This window comes from Hemiscyllium ocellatum, chromosome 10, assembly GCF_020745735.1.
Source record: "Hemiscyllium ocellatum isolate sHemOce1 chromosome 10, sHemOce1.pat.X.cur, whole genome shotgun sequence".
Taxonomy (NCBI): domain Eukaryota; kingdom Metazoa; phylum Chordata; class Chondrichthyes; order Orectolobiformes; family Hemiscylliidae; genus Hemiscyllium; species Hemiscyllium ocellatum.
Genome location: NC_083410.1, coordinates 22,499,521 through 22,517,701, shown reverse-complemented (window position 1 = coordinate 22,517,701; position 18,181 = coordinate 22,499,521). Strand labels below are relative to the sequence as shown.

General features: G+C 39.1%; 1 protein-coding gene across 2 annotated transcripts in view; it reads left to right on the top strand.

Annotated features, from left to right (window-relative positions):
- Window positions 1-18,181, top strand: part of prkd3 (protein kinase D3) — a 421,244-nt gene that overhangs the window by 193,252 nt on the left and 209,811 nt on the right. For both annotated transcript variants that reach the window (XM_060831342.1, XM_060831343.1), the window contains exon 3: window positions 7,931-8,069. In XM_060831342.1, the coding sequence (XP_060687325.1) occupies window positions 7,931-8,069 (139 nt within the window). The remainder of the gene's footprint in view (window positions 1-7,930; window positions 8,070-18,181) is intronic.

Below are 18,181 nucleotides of genomic sequence, written 5' to 3'. Positions count from 1 at the left end.
AACCTGTTTTGGATTCAAATTACTTGAGTATAGTAGTGGCAGTCCTACAAAGTAAGGGCCTAAATAATAGATTTTAAAAACAGATGTATACCATAAAAAGTAAGAGTTTTGTCTTACTGAATTGAATTTCTACATGAAATAAGATGGTAATGGAATATGATGGATTTCCTGTATGTTGTACCAAAGTATATTAAAATGTTGGTTTCACAAACATGTCATGTACAAATATACAAATATAGTTGCTTCTGCTATAATGAGCATTTCTTCAACGCGAATTGGCTATAACATGATTGAAGACTTTAGAGCATTATTTATAGAATGCAAACTTTCCTTATCTATATTGGCATGATTCCGGTCCCATTGGTTTAAATGATACTGCAATTATGCGATTTTCTTATAATGTGGGATTGCATGGGAACGGAACTATCATATGCTATATCAGAATAGACTGTAAGGAGCAGGAGTAGGACGTTTTTACCTCTTCAGCCTGCTCTGCCATTAACGATGATCATGGCTGATCTGATTGTAACCTCAAATCCACGTTCCCATCTACCTCGATAACCTTTCACTTCCTTGCTTGTCAAGATTTTATCCATGTCTACTTGAAACCTATTCAATAGGTGCTTCCAAAGAAGAGAATTCCAAAGATTCTCAACCTACTGAGTGAGGAGAAAAATCACCTAATTCTGTTAAATGGACTACCCTTTATTTTTAAACAGTGATTCCCAGTTGTAGATTCTGCCTTAAAAGGAAACCTCCTTTCCACATCCATTCCAGATCTATTAGGATCTTGTATGTTTTGACCAGTCACCTCCTACTCTTCTAAACTCAAGTGGATACAATGCTGAAATATCCGACCTTTCCCCATAAGACAACCCATTATGTCTGAGCCCAATGCAATTTATTGATGAGTCTTTTGGCATGAAGCACGATTAAAGTTGAGCAAGTATGTTTTTAAACTGTATCTATTCATCTTTAGCAAACAGGAGGAACTTGATTAGGTAGTTCAGTCACTCGAACTCAGCACCGCCTTCCTAACCTGCTCGAACTCAGCACCGCCTTCCTAACCTGCAATCTTCTTCCTGACCTCTCCGCCCCCACCCCACTCCGGCCTATCACTCTCAACTTGACCTCCTTCCACCTATCGCATCTCCAACGCCCCTCCCCTAAGTCCCTCCTCCCTACCTTTTATCTTAGCCTGCTGGACACAATTTCCTCATTCCTGAAGAAGGGCTTATGCACGAAACGTCGAATCTCCTGTTCCTTGGATGCTGCCTGACCTGCACTTTTCCAGCAACACATTTTCAGTTTAGTCACTTAAGCCTGTTCCACCACCCATGACTGATCTATCTACCTGCTCAAGTATAATATCCTCCATGTCTACAGTCTACAGTCTTCCAAGGACATGACATATCACTGGCTCTACCTTTTTGGACACACTCAATTCCTTCTCCTCATCATTAACGTTGATGCCTTAAGTAATTTTGGAATTCTGTTCCTAAATGTCCTTTAAATTACACATTAAAACGAACCACTTTGACCACACTATTAATCACCCATCCTTCCTTAGCTCAGTCTTTAGATCTATTTTTGTTTGATTATACTCATGTGAACACCTTGGATATTTTACTATGTTAAAGTTATTGCGTAAAAATTCAGGTTTTTGTTGTGATCTTCTTAAATATCTAATTGGAATTAGTTAGACATGATCTGCCTTTTCCCAAATACCTAATCCCTTAGATTAGTTTACGCTTCAAACGTTCATTCATTTTATACATGAGTGATAGATTACAGTTTCCTGCTGTGCAACTAATTCTAATTGTAGTAACCTTATTGCACATCTTAAAATGTAACGTGAGCACAAGAAAATTTAAAACCAGGAGCAAGGTATTTGGCTCTCAGTTTCTGCTCTACCATTTGGTAATTTCATAGTTGACTGCGAATCCACATTCCTGCTCCCGCCATATCCCTCAACTCCTTTGTTGATCAAAAACTAACAGCCCTCTTGTGGCACAATAGTAGTGTCCCTACCCCAGGACCAGGAGATTCAAGTTCAAATACCACCTACTCCAGACGTGTGTAATAATGTTACAGCAGGTTGATGAGGAAAGAAAAGGTTGAATAATAAAAAACTTAAATATATTCTGTAACCCAGTGTCCATTCTCTCCATCGAAGAATACTTCAAACACTAATGACTCAAGAGGGAAAAAAAAGCTCTTCCCTGTGGTCTTAAATGGAAACCCAATTTTTAAAATGTCTCCCCTAGTTTTAGGCTGCATAACAAGGGAAAATCCTTTTAGAATCCACACTATGAAGTTCTCTTCGAATCTGACATCTTTTTGTAAGATTGACTTTCATTCCTCTAAACCCTAATGGGTGTAACCTGTTATTTGATCATACGATATGCCCCTTATTCAGGCATGAGTCAAGTGAACCTTCTCTGAGCTACTTCTGTTATGTCCTCTCTGAAGTAAGAATGTACATTAATCTGAAGTTTTGATTGCTTTGTGAGCTAGGGTAACCACTACACCCATTTCACAAAAAAAAATGCTTTCTAGTCTGTCACTTTTTAAAGAAATCTTAAACAGTTTTGCAGGTACGTAGTTACATCCCATGTACACACCACTTTTGTGCTGATATGTAGGGATGTATGATGTGCTCTTCCTGTAGCAGACTGTATTGCAAATAATCAATTGTTTTTAAAAAGGATAATGTTTGGAAAACTGCTATGGCAACGACTGCAGATCATTTGACCCTCAAGGTCAGAATTGTTTGTCTAATCCTATTTTGCAGTGATAAGCAGGGAAGTCCTCGTACTCCTGCAGAATAGGAAGTGACTTTGTATTTATGCTGGTCATATCCTGGAAAAACTGGGCTGCTTTGCATGTTTGCAATTTCTTAACTAGTGGATGTTTGTTTTCTTTTGGTCACATTGAAATTTATTTGTATAATAATTGGACCAGTTATTGTGTGAATTTCGTTCTTAGATGATCCATGCTGTCATTTTACACATTATCATTCATCCTCAAATTTTTCCAGGGAAATAATGAAAGCATAAAGTATGCAGAACTGGGATGTGGAATCAGGAGTTACCAAAAAGACAGTAAACTGTAGTAATTTTTAAGGGGGTTAGGTCAGTGTGAATCAAGACTTTAGGAAATCAATGAAGATTGACCTTGTGGATTGAACACATAGAAACTAGAGCTTTGGTTTTGAGAGGTGAGTGGGAATCAGTGCAATACAATTTAATAGATGGAGTTCATGTTTCACTTTATGATTTTGAAATGAGAGGATGACCTTGACATTGCTGGTGTTGGATAGAAAACGGTCATTGTGCTGAGGCACACTTCAACCATTATAATCCAAGGAAAAGTTTATTATTTCTTCAGTGAATAGAAGTTTATAAAATCATGAGGGGCGCAGGTGAGCTAAATAGCCAAGGTCTTTTCCCTAGGGTGGTGGAGTCCAGAATTAGAGGATATAGGTTTAGGGTGAGGGGGAATGATTTGAAAGGGACATAAGGGGTAACTTTTTCATGCAGAGGGTGGTGAGTGCACAGAATGAGTGGCCAGAGGAAGTGGTGGATGCTAGTACAATTACAACATTTTAAAAGGCATCTGGATTAGGTATATGAATAGGGTGGGTTTCGAGGGATATGGGCCAAGTGCTGGCAAATGGGGACTAGGTTAATTTAGGATATTTGATTGGTATGGTCGTGTTGAACCAAAGGGTCTCTTTCCAGGCTGTACATCTCTATGACTCTGTAAGTCATTCAATAGCCTTACCATCATTGAATCCACCCACAGTCAACAACTTGAGGGTTAACATTCACAAGAAATGGAACTGGATTAACCTTCTACATGCTGTGGTGAGTAGAGCAGGGGGGTAGGAGAAGTAACTCATTTCCTGATCCCTCTGTGTGCTTGTCTACCACCCTCAAGGTACAGGTCAGTGGTGTGATGGAATAATCCAGTGCTTGTGTGCACGAGTGAAGGTGTAGAAGCTTGATGCCATTCAGTTAAAAGCTGCCTGCTTGATTAGCAGCACATCCAGAAACATTCATTCCCTTCTCCCCCACCAATGCACTGTATCAGCAGTGTATGCCATTTACCAAGATACACTACAGAAATTTGCCAAGGTTTATTCGACAACACTTTCTAACACACAACCTTTATCACCTAGAGGATCAAAGACAGCAGGAATGTGGGAACACCATCATTTGCAATGTGATTGTTGATAGAGTTCCGGTTGGACACAAAACACATTGACTTGGATTCCATTTACCATCCCCTGAGAAAGAGAACAGGAAATGATGTCACCATGGCAGAAACGTCTGAAAACTAACCTTCCAGCTCAGCAAGCAAACCCACATCCAGAGCCTCAACCTGATCTACAAATCTTCTCAAAACTGGCTGCTTAATCAATTCAAATTATATATCTCTCAAAAACAAAATTGCGAGCGAATGAACTTAGAGTACATTGAAAAGTTCTTGATTTATAATATATTCTAGAGACGGCGCAGTGGTTATCACTGCTGTTTCACAGTACAGGGATTCCAGCCTTTGGCAACCGTGTGAAATTTACACAATTTCCTTGTATTTGTGTTGATTTCTGCTGAGTTCTCTAGTTTCCTCCCTTAGTCTAAAGATGTACAGCATAGGTGAATTGCTGATGCTAAGTTGTCCTGAATGCACTGATGTGCAGGCTAGGTGGGTTAGATGAGATAAATGCCAGGTTATGGGAATAGAGTGGGGGTGAGTGAGTGTTTAGGTGAGATGCTTTTTTGAAGGTCAGTACAGCCTCGATGGACTGAATGGCTTCTATCTGCATGGTAGGGATTCTGTGATTCAAAGAAAGCAATCATTTTAGAGCTTGTGTTTTTGCATACGATTCAGCAATTCCTGAAAGGTTAAGGTTTTATCATTTATTCCACACACAATTTGAATATTAGCACTAAAGAAGTAGCAACTCTATACTGTGCCATGGATAGTATCTTGTCAGTGCTAGAATGAAGCCTCCTGTTTTGTTGCCAAATTTAATGCATCCACAGGTTTTCATCTGTTCCAATAGTTTGACATATATTGAACAAATATGGCACTTCAGTAAAATTGAGTATGAAATAAATGTAATTTATTGATTTTGTTGATGATAGATTATGACAATATCGAATCAGCTATTTGCTGAAATTTTATTGAAAATTGAAGTGCAAGAGAGACAGCAATCTAAGCTAATACATTACAAAACAGTGTTATTTGGGTTTTTTTACTCACGCATGATGTCTGACAATATTGAGCTTGATGTATGTATATGCCAGCAAGCCCAGTGAGAAGTGAGAACCATTTACCTCAGGCCCACTGTTCTATATAACACTGATACTTGCTATTGTCACCTCTTTCTCAGTGCCACTCTCTGCCTTGCTTTCTTTATTGAACTCCCTAATTCTGTTGAATTCATTTCTTGGGTCTATATACACAGCACTGTCCCCTCCAGCCACCTGAACTTCAAACGATATGAGCTTTTGTTGACATGGTATATTCTAAGTCTTGCTTTCAATAAATATATAAAGTAACTACCATGAGAGAAGAGATGTTAGAGAAGCCAATGGTGTTAAAGACTGAATAGTTCCTGGACCTGAAGTGATGCATATAAGGATATTAAAGAAGTAATTACAGGGATAGTGGAGGGCCTGGTAGCAAACATCCAAGAATCCTTAGGTTTTGGAAAAGTCCCAGAGGATTGGAAAACTGCCCCTGTTTTACCTTTACTCCAAAAAGGAAGGAGTCAAGAAAATAGATAACTACAGGTCAGATAGCTTAATGTCTGTTATTAGGAAAATGTTAAGAGTCTAAAGGGAAGTAATATGTAATATATAAAGATAGAAAATTAGCTAACTAATGAGAGTTGGAATTGGGGGCATTTCAGAATGTCAACTTGTAACAAGTGGAGTGCCACAGGGATCAGTGTTGGGACCACAATAATTTTGCAATATATATTATTGACTTGGATGAGGGAAGTGAACGTACTGAAGCTGCATTTGCGGATGACAAAATTAGGTGGGAAGGCAAGTGATGAAGATGACACAAAGAGAATGCAGAACGATGTAGTCAGCTTAAATGAGGGGACAAAAGTTTGGCAAATGGAATCTTGTGGGAAATGTGTTTCTGTATTTTAACAGGAAGAACAGAGGAGCTGAATAAATAGATTACAGAAAGTTACAGCACAAAGGTTTGGAAATCCTCATTCATCAAGCACAAAAAACTAGTGGCAAAGTTCAGTGGGTGATAGGAAAGTGCATTCGAATGTTGGACTGTAAATGTAGGGAGGTTTTGCTAAAATGATACAAGGCATTTGTCAGACCAAAACTGGAATACTGTGAATAGTTTTAGGCCCTTTGCCTAAGGAAAAGCATATTGACATTGGAGACAGTCCTGAGAAGGTTCGAGAGGCTGTTGTCTGGATATCGATGGTCTGTTTAATGGGAAAAGATTGACGAGGATAGGCCTGTACTCATTGGACTTAGAAGAATGAGAGACAATCTTATTAAACCACACAAGACTCTGAGAGGGTTTGACAGTGTATATGGAGAGAGGTTGTTTCCCCTTATTGGAAAGATGAGGACCAGAGGGCATTATCTGAGTAAAGGGTTGCTCAATAAGATGGAATTGGGGAGGATTTTTATTCTACGAGGGTAGTGAATCTATGGACGACTTTACACAGATGGCTGTCAAGGCTGTGATATTAACTGTTTTCAGGGCTGAGATGGATAGATGCTTAAGCAATAAGGGAACCAAGATTAAGGGGGAAAAGTAGATTTGAGGATTGTCTGATCAGCCATGATCTCATTGAAGGACACAGTCGACTCGGGCTAAGTTACTTGCTTCTGCTTCTATATTCTTTCTCTTGCAAAATTCCACCTCCAAGTTGGTGAATTTGAAATCTTCACCCTCATTTCTAAATTTCATATGACCTCATAGTGTTTCCTATTGCTGTGCATCCTCGTTCAAAAGTCGCATCAACTCTAACCAGGTGCGTATTTCCACTTTGTCATTAGTGAAAGACCCTTTCTGTCTTCTGGCCCAGGTGTTAGTACACTGTCTGTAAATTAATTTGAAGCTTTCTGACTTCAGATGTTTGCTCTACCTCCAAACAAATTTTACTTTGGTCACATCTCTTAATTATCACATTGATTATTGTTGGTTGCTCCTCTGAGATATGTTGAAATATTTAACATTGCTACACACAACAAGCATTTGTATAGCACAGTTACAACAGTTATGTAACATTCAACATCTAAAAAGATATTTCAAAGTTGTGCATTTTTGTGGCCTCTTTCAGTCCTCTGGATACTCAAATTTGAACTGTACTATAGGCCATTTGACGATTTTTTTTCACTTGATAGAATTATGTAACTAGAGGAAAAAATATTTGTTATTTTTTTTCTAGTTGAAAGGAAATTACCTGGTAGTAAATGATGAGGATTTGAGGCATAAGTCAACATGAGTATGATTATTTTTGCTGCAATATTATCTTCTGCCTCTCTGAGGTTGTCAGTGCAAAATGGGGATGGTTTTGCATGTGGTAACGAAGAATTCAATTGCAATTTTACATCACTTGGCAAACCAGAACATTTCAGCAAAATGTGTCCAAAATCTCAATGTATATCTCAAAATACTAGAATTTTAGATTTTATTAACATATCAGTGTACTCCAGGTATATTTTGGTGTGCATATAAATCTAACTGTATTGTTATGTACACCTTTTAATTCAAAGGAAACAGTTTTTTGTGACAGCAATAAAAACAAGGCCATTCTTCATCTCTAGTTTTTTTTATACAGAAAATCTGTATTGTTGAGTCATACTGAAGATAAATTGATTATCAGATTAGGAGAATTTGGCAGCTGTAAATATCTAATCTGTTTTTATTTTAGTTCCCAGAATGTGGCTTTTTTGGAATGTATGACAAGATCTTACTCTTTCGCCATGACCTCAATTCTGAGAACATCCTACAGAGGCTGATATCAGCAGAAGAAATTCATGAAGGGGACTTGATTGAGGTTGTTCTTTCTGGTAGGTAGTCTCACCAACTTATTTTGCTGCAGTGGTGAACTTTGGACTTAAAGTTGCCATTTGCTTTTAAATTACTCATAGGATTTATACAAGACTTGACGTTATCCTTGTGTTTTGTTATTTTGCTGAGACGAAGGTTCTATCTTAAAAGAATCTTTACTGTAAGGAGACACTTTATGTTTTCCCTGTTGTTAAATGGTAATGTTTCCTGTTATTCATATTTTCCTTTTCAGGTTAAATGAATAGTTATTTTTTTGTAGTGGATATTAGTTCTATAAGCAACACATAGTCTAATAATGTTGGGAGTAATTGAGGATATGCAAGTTTGCTTAGAGTTTAAACAAAGTAAGCTAAATTGATTTTATTTTTTAATGTCATGTGTGCTGCTACTGTGGTTTTAAGAGGTGTATTTTGTCCTTTTTTTTAAATGAGCAAGGTTGAGACAGGAGTGTTGAGCAGCTTGCTCAAAGCCAATAAAGTAAACAGCTTTTGAGGCATTTAGTTGTTTTTAAAAGTAGAAGCAGCCTGAATGGATGAGGTTAAACTTCCCCAGAACTGGGATTTCTGGATTTAGCTCTCTGTAGTCGCTGGAGTAGCGAAACTGGATGTGGAAGTACTTATTTCTCTCTCTGGTACAGCTAAAAGCTGATATATTTGCTAATATATTTTGAGGGGTTTGGTCTTGTCCGTAACACACGTTTTAGAGTTTTTTTTTTCTTAATTGTAACCCCAATGTTTGTTAGATTGGGTTGATTTTGATTGCTTTTAACTTGATTGATTTTAGCAATAATGGCTATTTAAGAAATAATTTCCAGAATAGATTAGTTTTTGGATCCTCTGCAGAATAAATTGCAAAACCCTGTTATGGGCTCTTCACTGATGTGGTCAGTATTTGAGATTGGAATATTAAAAATTTGATGGGTTGAATACAGCATAGCCTGTTCTATGCTGTATGACTTCATGAAGTCAGGTTGAATTGATAGAACACTGTTTGGGAAATCATTCTTTTATTGGAGAGAAAAAAAAACTTTATAGTCTTTCATTGTAACAATATTAAATGCAAGTGGCTGATTTCCTTCAACTAATCTTCAGCAATCAAGATCATTGTTCAGAACGATTTGCCCAACCACAACTTGGTAAATGCAGTAACTCTCCAAAATGTGAGCATAACTTGGAAACTCTTAGATTTCCTGATCACCCATTCAACTCGATAGTGTATGTCTCTGCAGTGATCCATTTTGTACGCATTTAATCCAAGTTTTTTATGGGCAAATGGTTATTAATCATGTTAATCACTTAGTCATGACCTGTATTTTTGCTGAAAATTGTTTTAAGGAAATTAAATGTAAAAGCTTTTGTTTACTTCTTTGTCATTTTGAATTCTTGTTTTTAATCCCTGAATTCCTTCAACTAATCTTGTTTTTATCCCTGAATTTTCCAAACTTATTATGAGCATACTCCAAGTGAGGATCCATAAAGCATTGCTGTTCCAGATGGAATACCCCAACCTGTTAGACGCCTGGGTGATGGATGAACCAGCTCCATTTTTATTAAATTCACCTACCCTCAGGATGTAGATTTGTTCGCTGAACTGGGAGGTTTGGTTTCAGATGTTTTGTCACGATATTAGGTAACATCAGTGAGCCTCTGGAAGAAGCACTGGTGGTATGGCCGGCTTTTTGTTTGTGTTTAGGTTTCCTTGGGTTGGTGATGTCATTTCCTGTGGTGATCATCACCACAGTAAATGACATTGCCATCCCAAGGAAATCTAAATACATAAATAACTAGCAGGCCATACCATTAGTGCTTCATCCAGAGGCTCACTGATGATACCTAATATAGTGACGAAACATCTGAAACCAAACCTTCCAGCTCCGCAAGCAAATCTACATCCAGAACATCAACCTGAGCTACAAATTTTGTCAAAACTTGCTATCACCTACTCTCAGCTGTTTGCAACAAGGTTAATTTAGGAATATTCCTTTCTCCCTAACCCAAATAACCCTGTGTTTTAAAAAGAGCCAATGTGACCAGACTTCCTTGAATTAACAAGGGGTGAGTTTATTAAATACTAAATATGAGAAGAGTTAGTAACACAACATAACATGCATATAGACTAGAAAGAAGAGGTGAGTCCAAAAAGATAAAAGTTTAAAAGCTCACATATATTGATCTGTCTCTGAATTGATCATGAAAATTGGGTTGTCGAACATTGTGACTGTTGCAATGAAGGTAACAGTAGTGTTGACATTGGTAGGTGAACAATCAACTTGACTCTCCATTTTGGATAATAGTGTAATATCTGTAATTCTGATGCTTTTCACCTTTGTTGAATTCCAGCTTCAGGATGTGGAGGTGCCAGTGTTGAACTGGGACGGAAAAAGTCAGAAATCACACAACGCCAGTTTATTGTCCAGGAGTTTTATTTAAAATCACAAGCTTTAAGAGCGCTGCTCCTTTTATCAGGTGAAGTCAGGTGCAGCATTCAGGATGAAAGAGTCTTTTTGTTGTTCGGTTTCTTTTTTAACTTTTTTAGCAGCGTTATAGGAGGTCTTCACTAGCTTCAATGGTAACTAGGGGGACATTCTTTGACCATGACTGCATGTAATGCAAACCGAACCTGGTACATACAAGGGCATTCAGTCCCACTAATCCACTCCAGTGTAATATCTGGCTTTTTATTGTCTTTCCCTGTGCATTCTTGAAAGGGAAAACAAATATGCCTGTAGTTTGGGACATAATCCAAAAGAGGTAGTTTTCTGTTGCATAGGATGTTGTCAGCTCCTCATTATCTCTGTAGTCACAGGAGATTACAGTCCAATCTGTTTGAAATTTCTTTGACATCTTTTAACTGTTGCAACCCAAGTTCAACACACAGTCCCATTTTTTGCAACCTGCAATTATGGCCTCTCCAGCAATCCTCTCTTTTTTAAAAAAAAACACATTTCAGAATTAAGAGTTAAAAATGTCCATAATACTGTGGGATTCTGACCTGTTGTCGCAACAAAATTGTAGTTATTTGTTCGTGAGAGTACACTGTCCTCTGTCTGACTGAATATTTGGGGCATATGCTGCTTTTGGTTTGACTAGTTTCATTCCTTAAATTAGCTCGCTGTGCAGTCTAGCCAACTCCTAGTCACGTGGACTGAAGTTGAAAAATTGATGCTGCTTAACTGGGTGTCCAGAAGAACTATGAAATCAACAACGGGGCTAGAAGCAACACATAAAGCACTAAGTTTTTCCAGTGTTCTAAATAATCAGATATAACTAAAAGCGCATTTAAGATAGGGGTGGAGGATAATAGAAAGAAAGAGGAAGACAGTGATATTACCCATCTAACTGCAGTGGCATTTTACATCTTCCCTGCATAAGTATGATAACCCCAGCTTAACTAATATTTACTAGCCATTAAGTCACGCATGGTAGCTACTGAATTTTGGAACAAAAAAGAACAGGAAGGAGGGAAAAGAGGAGGAGGTGTAGCATTGCTAATCGAAAAGTGCAGCACAGCTGCAGAAATGAAAATTGTCGTAGAAGGTTTGTCGACTGAGTCAGTATGGGTGGAAGTTAGGAACAGCAAGAGAGCAGTAACCTCATAGGGGGTCTGTAGAAGGCCCCCAAATAGCAGTAGGGAGATAAAATAACTCATAGGCTGGCAGATTTTGGAAAATTGAAGATGTAGCAGGGTTGTTGTTATGGGTGACTTCAACTTTCCTAATCTTAATTAGAACCTTCTTACTGCAGATGGTTTTTGTCAAATGTGTTCAGGAAGGTATCTTTACTCAGTATGTTGACAGGCCGACAAGGGGAGAGACCATTTCGGATTTGGTGCTCAGCCATGAACCAGGACAGGTGTCAGATCTTGCAGTGGGCGAACACTTTGGTGACAGTCACCACAATTGCCTCCCATTTACCATAGCCATGGAGAGGGGAAGGAGCAGGGGAAGGAAAAAGGAAATTATGATGCATTCAGACAGGAGTTGGGAAGTATAGATTGGGGGCACTTGTTCCACAGGGCACAACAAGCATGTGGAGACTGTTGTTGCGAGTGATTCATAAATTTGTTCCTCTGAGACAGGCAAGAAGGGGTAAGATTAAAGAATCTTGGATGAGGAGAACAGAGGAGCTTCTAGTGAAAAGGAAGAAGGCAGTTTATGTAAGGTGGAGGAAGCAAGGGTCTAGCTTAGCTTTAGAGGATTACAGGCTTGCTAGGAAGGAACTCAAAAATGGACTGAGGAGAGCCAGGAGGGGACATGAAAAAGGCTTGCCAGGAAGGATTAGAGAGAACTCAAAGGCATTTTACTCTTACGTGAGGAACAAGTAAATGATCAGGGAGAAGGTAGGGCCGGTCAGGGATAACCTGTGGAACTTGTGCGTGGAGTCTGAGCAGCTAGGGGAAGCCCTAAATGGGTTTTTTGCTTCAGATTTCACTAAGGAAAGAGACCTTGTTGTGAATGAGAACTTTGAGGAGTGGGGAAACAGGCTTGAACAGATTGTGTTTGAGGAAGTTGATGTGCAGGTATTTTGGCAGATATTAAGATTGATAAGTCCCCAGGGCCAGATCAGATTTATCCCAGGTTGCTCTGGGAAATGAGAGGTTGCTAAGCCATTGGCGAAGATCTTGGTTTCCTCACTGTCCATGGGAGTCGTACTGGAGGGCTGGAGAGAGGCGAATGTTGTTCCTTTTTTCAAGAAGGGGAATAGAGAAATCCCTGGCGATTATAGACCAGTCAGTCTTACGTCTGTGGTCAGCAAGGTTGTGGAAAGAATTCTGGGGGATAGGATTTATAACTATTTAGAAAAGCATAGCATGATTAAAGGCAGTCAGCATGACTTTGTGATGGGCAGGTTATGACTCACAAATCCTATGGAGATCTTTGAGGAGGTGACGAGACAGGTTGAAGGTCGAACAGTGGATGTAGTGTACATAGATTTCCGCAAGGCATTTGATAAGGTTCCCCACAGTAGGCTCATAAAATCAAGAGGTATGGGTTACAGGGAGATTTGGCTGTCTGGGTTCAGAACTGGTTAGCTGACAGAAAGCAGAGAATGGTTGTTGATGGAAAGTATTCTGCCTGGAGGTCAGTGGTGAGTGGCATCCACAGGGCTCTGTTCTTGGGCCTTTGCTCTTTGTAGTTTTTATAAATGACTTGGATGAGGAGGTTGAGGGGTGGGTTAGTAATTTTGCCGATAGTATCGAGGGCTATTGCAGGCTGTAGCATGACTTTGACAGTATGCAGAGCTGGGCTGAGAAATGGCAGATGGAGTTCAACCTGGATAAATGTGAAGTGATGCATTTTGGAAAGTTGAATTTTAATGCTGAATATAGGATTAAAGACAGGATTTTTGTCAGTATGGAGGAACAGCAGGATCTTGGTGTTCAAGTGCATAGATCCCTCAAAGTTACCACCCATGTGGATAAGGTTGTTACGAAAGCAAATGGTGTCTTGGCTTTCGTAAACAGTGGATTTAAGAGCTGCAAGGTTTTGCTGCAGCTCTACCAAAACCCTGGTGATACCACACTTGGAATATTGTGTCCAATTCTGGTTGTCCTATTATAGGAAAGATGTGGAGGCTTTGGAGAGGGTGCAAAGGAGGTTTACCAAAACACTACCTGGACTGGATGGCTTGTCTTACTAGGAGAGGTAGACTGAGCTCAGATTTTTCTCTCTGGAGAGGAAGAGGAAGAGAGGTGATCTGATTGAGGTATAGAACGTAGTGAGAGACATGGATAAAGTCAATAGCCAGAGACTTTTCCCCAGGGAAGGATTGACTGCCATGAAGGGTCATAGTTTTCAGATGTTAGGAGCAAGTTGTAGAGGAAAAGTCAGAGGTAGGTTCTTTATGCGGAGAATTGTGAATGCATGGAATGTGTTGCCAGAGGTGGTGGTGGAATCAGAGTCATTAGGGACATTTAAGTGACTGCTCGACATGCACTGGATAGCAGTGAATTGAGGGGAGCTTGGGTTAGATTATTTTACTCTAGATTAGGATTAGTCCTCAGAACAACATCATGGGACGAAGGACTTTTCTATGTTCTATGTATCTTAAGACAACCTTGTGCTATCTTTCTCTTTAAAGGAGTGATGTTGCTAAGCCCTTTGCAATCCTACATTCTTAGAGGTTGATTGTAACATCTGATTTTTAACCTGCAAGACCTCATGCCTTCAAATGCTCCCCTACATTGGGGAGACTGGACACCTCCTAGCAGAGCGCTTTAGGGAACATCTCCGGGACACCCACACCAATCAACCACACCGCCCTGTGGCCCAACATTTCAACTCCCCCTCCCACTCTGCCGAGGACATGGAGGTCCTGGGCCTCCTTCACCGCCGCTCCCTCACCACCAGATGCCTGGAGGAAGAACGCCTCATCTTCTGCCTTGGAACATTTCAACCCCAGGGCATCAATGTGGACTTCAACAGTTCCCTTATTTCCCCTTCCCCCACCTCACCCTAGTTCCAGACTGTCCCCATGACTTGTCTGGACTTGTCCTACCTGCCTATCTTCTTGTCCGCCTATCCACTCCACCTTCCTCCCTGACCTATCACCTTCGTCCCCTCCCCCACTCACCTATTGTACTCTATGCTACTTTCTCCCCACCCCAACCCTCCTCTAGCTTATCTCTCCATCCTTCAGGCTTTCTGCCTTTATTCCTGATGAAGGGCTTTTGCCCGAAAAGTCGATTTTACTGCTCCTCGGATGCTGCCTGAACTGCTGTGCTCTTTCAGCACCACTAACCAAGTATTTTGCTTTTGTCTGTATGTGCAGCCATCCTGAAAGGAGAAATCCTTACCCTATCATCCCTCAAAGACGAAATGAAACTTAGGATTTCTTTGTCTGAGCATTTATTCATGTATGTATGGGAGGTGCACTCATCAAAAATAGTGCAAAAATCTCCAATTTTGTATAACATTATGGTTTTATACTATTTTTACAGGTAAGTTTTTTTCCAATAAAAAATTACATCGCTAACCAATGGTGTTCATTCAACTCTACATTCCAAGTTAGTACACTTGACTATATTATTTAATCATATTCAAATCTATTAACATATTCACATCTAATTGTATTTACATACTTTGCGATTATTGAAGCTTTTTACCATGCTTTGAACCCCTTTTGCCAAATTTCCATTGGCATGTAAGAGAAATGTTGCTTTAAAGTTTCCCTTTAAGGTTTAAGGAAACTTGGTGGAATTAATGTGTTGCAGCCACCAAGAATTTCAGCTGGCAGTGGAAAGGAATTAAACACAGGACTATCAATGCTTTATGACGAGACGACCAAAGTGCTGGAGCAACACACCATGTCTGGCAATATCTGACATCCTGCTGTACCACAGCAGTTAATTGTTCAACCTTGACAACATTTCTACACTTCAGTGTCAGTCCTGTGCCATGCATTATTAGATTTTCCTAAACATTTCATTGGAAAAGAATAGGCCATTCAGCCTGGTGAGCTTGCTGCACTATCTAATACAGTTGTGGCTGGTGTGGGCTGATTGAACACTTGAAACTATTTGGCCTATATTATACTGGTAATCCTTTCTGCGATTGATAAACAATCTCAACTTTAAACATTCTTAAATACTGAACTTCCACAGTCCTCGACGATCATTGGAAAGTTCCAATGCTTCACAACCTTTGAGCTTTTAAAAAAAGTTCTCTTCATCTTGGTCCCAAATGGCATCTCCCTGATTCTAGGTTCCCCAGACAGAATGACACATCTTTCTTACATCTATCCTGTCTATCCTTTTTTGAAGTATTTTGTGAATTTCAATTAAATATTTTGTTCTGTTCAGGTCCAACAAAAAATAGCTAATTATTTGCTAGGTTGAGGGAGAGAGAAACACACATAAGATTTCAAGAGAAAACAGCCCAGCCCAACTTAAACTTCCTCATATTTGCAACCTATGAATTCTTCATATTATGTTAAGTCGTTTTGCAGTTCCTCCTATGCGGCTTCTTTTTTGTGATAATCTTGGATAATAGAACATTCACCACTTGCATTTTGCACAATCCACCAATGTGGCCCTTGATAGTGGAGCAATTCAGTGAGAGTCATTTTAATCAACCTGGTTGGACATGTTTTGACACTTTTGTGGCCAGTGGGACTTGAACCTTTGGCACAGAGGTATGGGAGCACACTGCTGACTATAGAAGAGCATTAACAAATTATTTTTATTGTTGGACAGGGCAGCTTTGTAGAGATGGTGAAATGCCAACTCAATACAAACAATTGCATTGTCTTCTAAATTTCTTAGATTTTTGTTCCCACAAAGAAAATGAATACTCTGGATAAAAGGAAAAGAATAGATTCAGCTTGATCCCAAAGACAGTATTTTTCTAATTGTTTTTGTATATTTGTGTTGGGGTTTAATTAGCCTCCTTTCCATAACAGCAGAAAATGTAAAAATTGTAATCATAGCATGTACTTGTTACATATTGGCTACAGGCACAATACGGAACCTTGTTACTGACCACTTTACATGGAACCAATTTGTTACAAAATTTCACAGAAGTCTTAGATGGAACATAAATTGCATAAATTTGTACTTACAATAACATCAGTTCTGATATATGCATGGAGCACATGCTTGGCTAGGGTAGAAATTATAGTTTTAAGAAAATACTTCCATAGATTATATCATTAAACAGTTTGACTGGTATATGGCTGGAAACATTTGTATTGTATGGATAAATATTCCATGTTAGGGAAAAAGCATTCAGTTTATTATGTGACATAATTTTGTTCTCCTGGGGCGAGGGAAATGTGTTATTTGGACAGAATTAAAAGTGGATTTCTTACTCTATTGAAGGCAGAAAAGTTCAGCAAGTTCAGATGCTCAACCTATTTGTATTAATTACACAAGACAGCTTGAAGCAGAGGTGTCATCCTGTTTAGAAGCATATTTAAATGAATTAAATTAGTTGTTGTCTTCATCAAAACACCTGCATTTATTATGCAAGAAATTGAGCAAAGAAAGGTAGGGATTCTATGCCTCAGTTATACAGGGCAGTTGTGAGACCACATCGCTTGTACTTTATAGTTTAGACTCTGTTTAATGAATAATGTAAATGCATTGAAAACAGTTCACATGAGGTTTACTGGATTGACACCTGAAATTAGCAGGTTGAATGATGAAGAAAGATTGCACAGGATGGGCTTGTTTTCACCAGAGTTCAACAAAGCAAGTACTGACTAGTTGAAGTTTATAAGATCCTTAATGATTGTGTTAAGGTGGATGTGAGAAGGATGTTTACTTTGTGGATGAGTCCAGAAGTTGGTGATAATGTTTTAAAATTGGTGTTCTGAGGAAGGGTTACCAGGCCCGAAATGTTAACTCTAATTTTTCTTCACAGATGCTGCCAGACCTGCTGAGCTTTTCTTGGAACTTCTGTTTTTTTATTTACAGCAACCACAGTTCTTTTGGTTTTAAAATGGTGGTTTCATTTTTAGGATAGAGATGAGGGAAAATAATTTCTGTCAAAGGCTTGTTTAGTTGTGGACCCGTACCTCAGAAGATACTGGAGGTGGTGTCAGTGAATATTTTTAAGGTAGAGGCAAATAGATTCTTGCTCGGCAAGGTAATTACAGGCTATTGGGGATACATGGGAATGTGGAATTTGGAGCATAATCTTATTGGTGGAACAGGATTGGACTGCCAAATGGCCAACTTCTGCTCCTAATTCATATGTTTGTAGGCCCAGGTGGAGGCCAAACTCAAACAGCAGAAAAAGCATGTGAAAATTCTAATATCCCTTGCTCCTGGGACTGCCTACATCATTTGCCCATCCGTGGCAGGGTATGCAAATCTAGTAATGAAATGTTTCGTCACCACAGGATTTATAAATCTGGAATGGAAGAAAGTCATTACCTATTCAAATACCTTTCCCTACTACTTAGGCAGTCCTTTGAGACAATCATGTTTTTTTTCCCCAGAAGAGGCACACTACTCAAATTGCCCAGTATGATTCATAGACAAACTGGTTCTCTATGCTTATTAGGGTGCAGCTGTGAAAACGTTACCTATTTGAAACACTCATATTGTACATAAATTCATTTCCCAGTATTTAAATTCCCCAGATTTAATGGCAGAATTTATCCTTCCC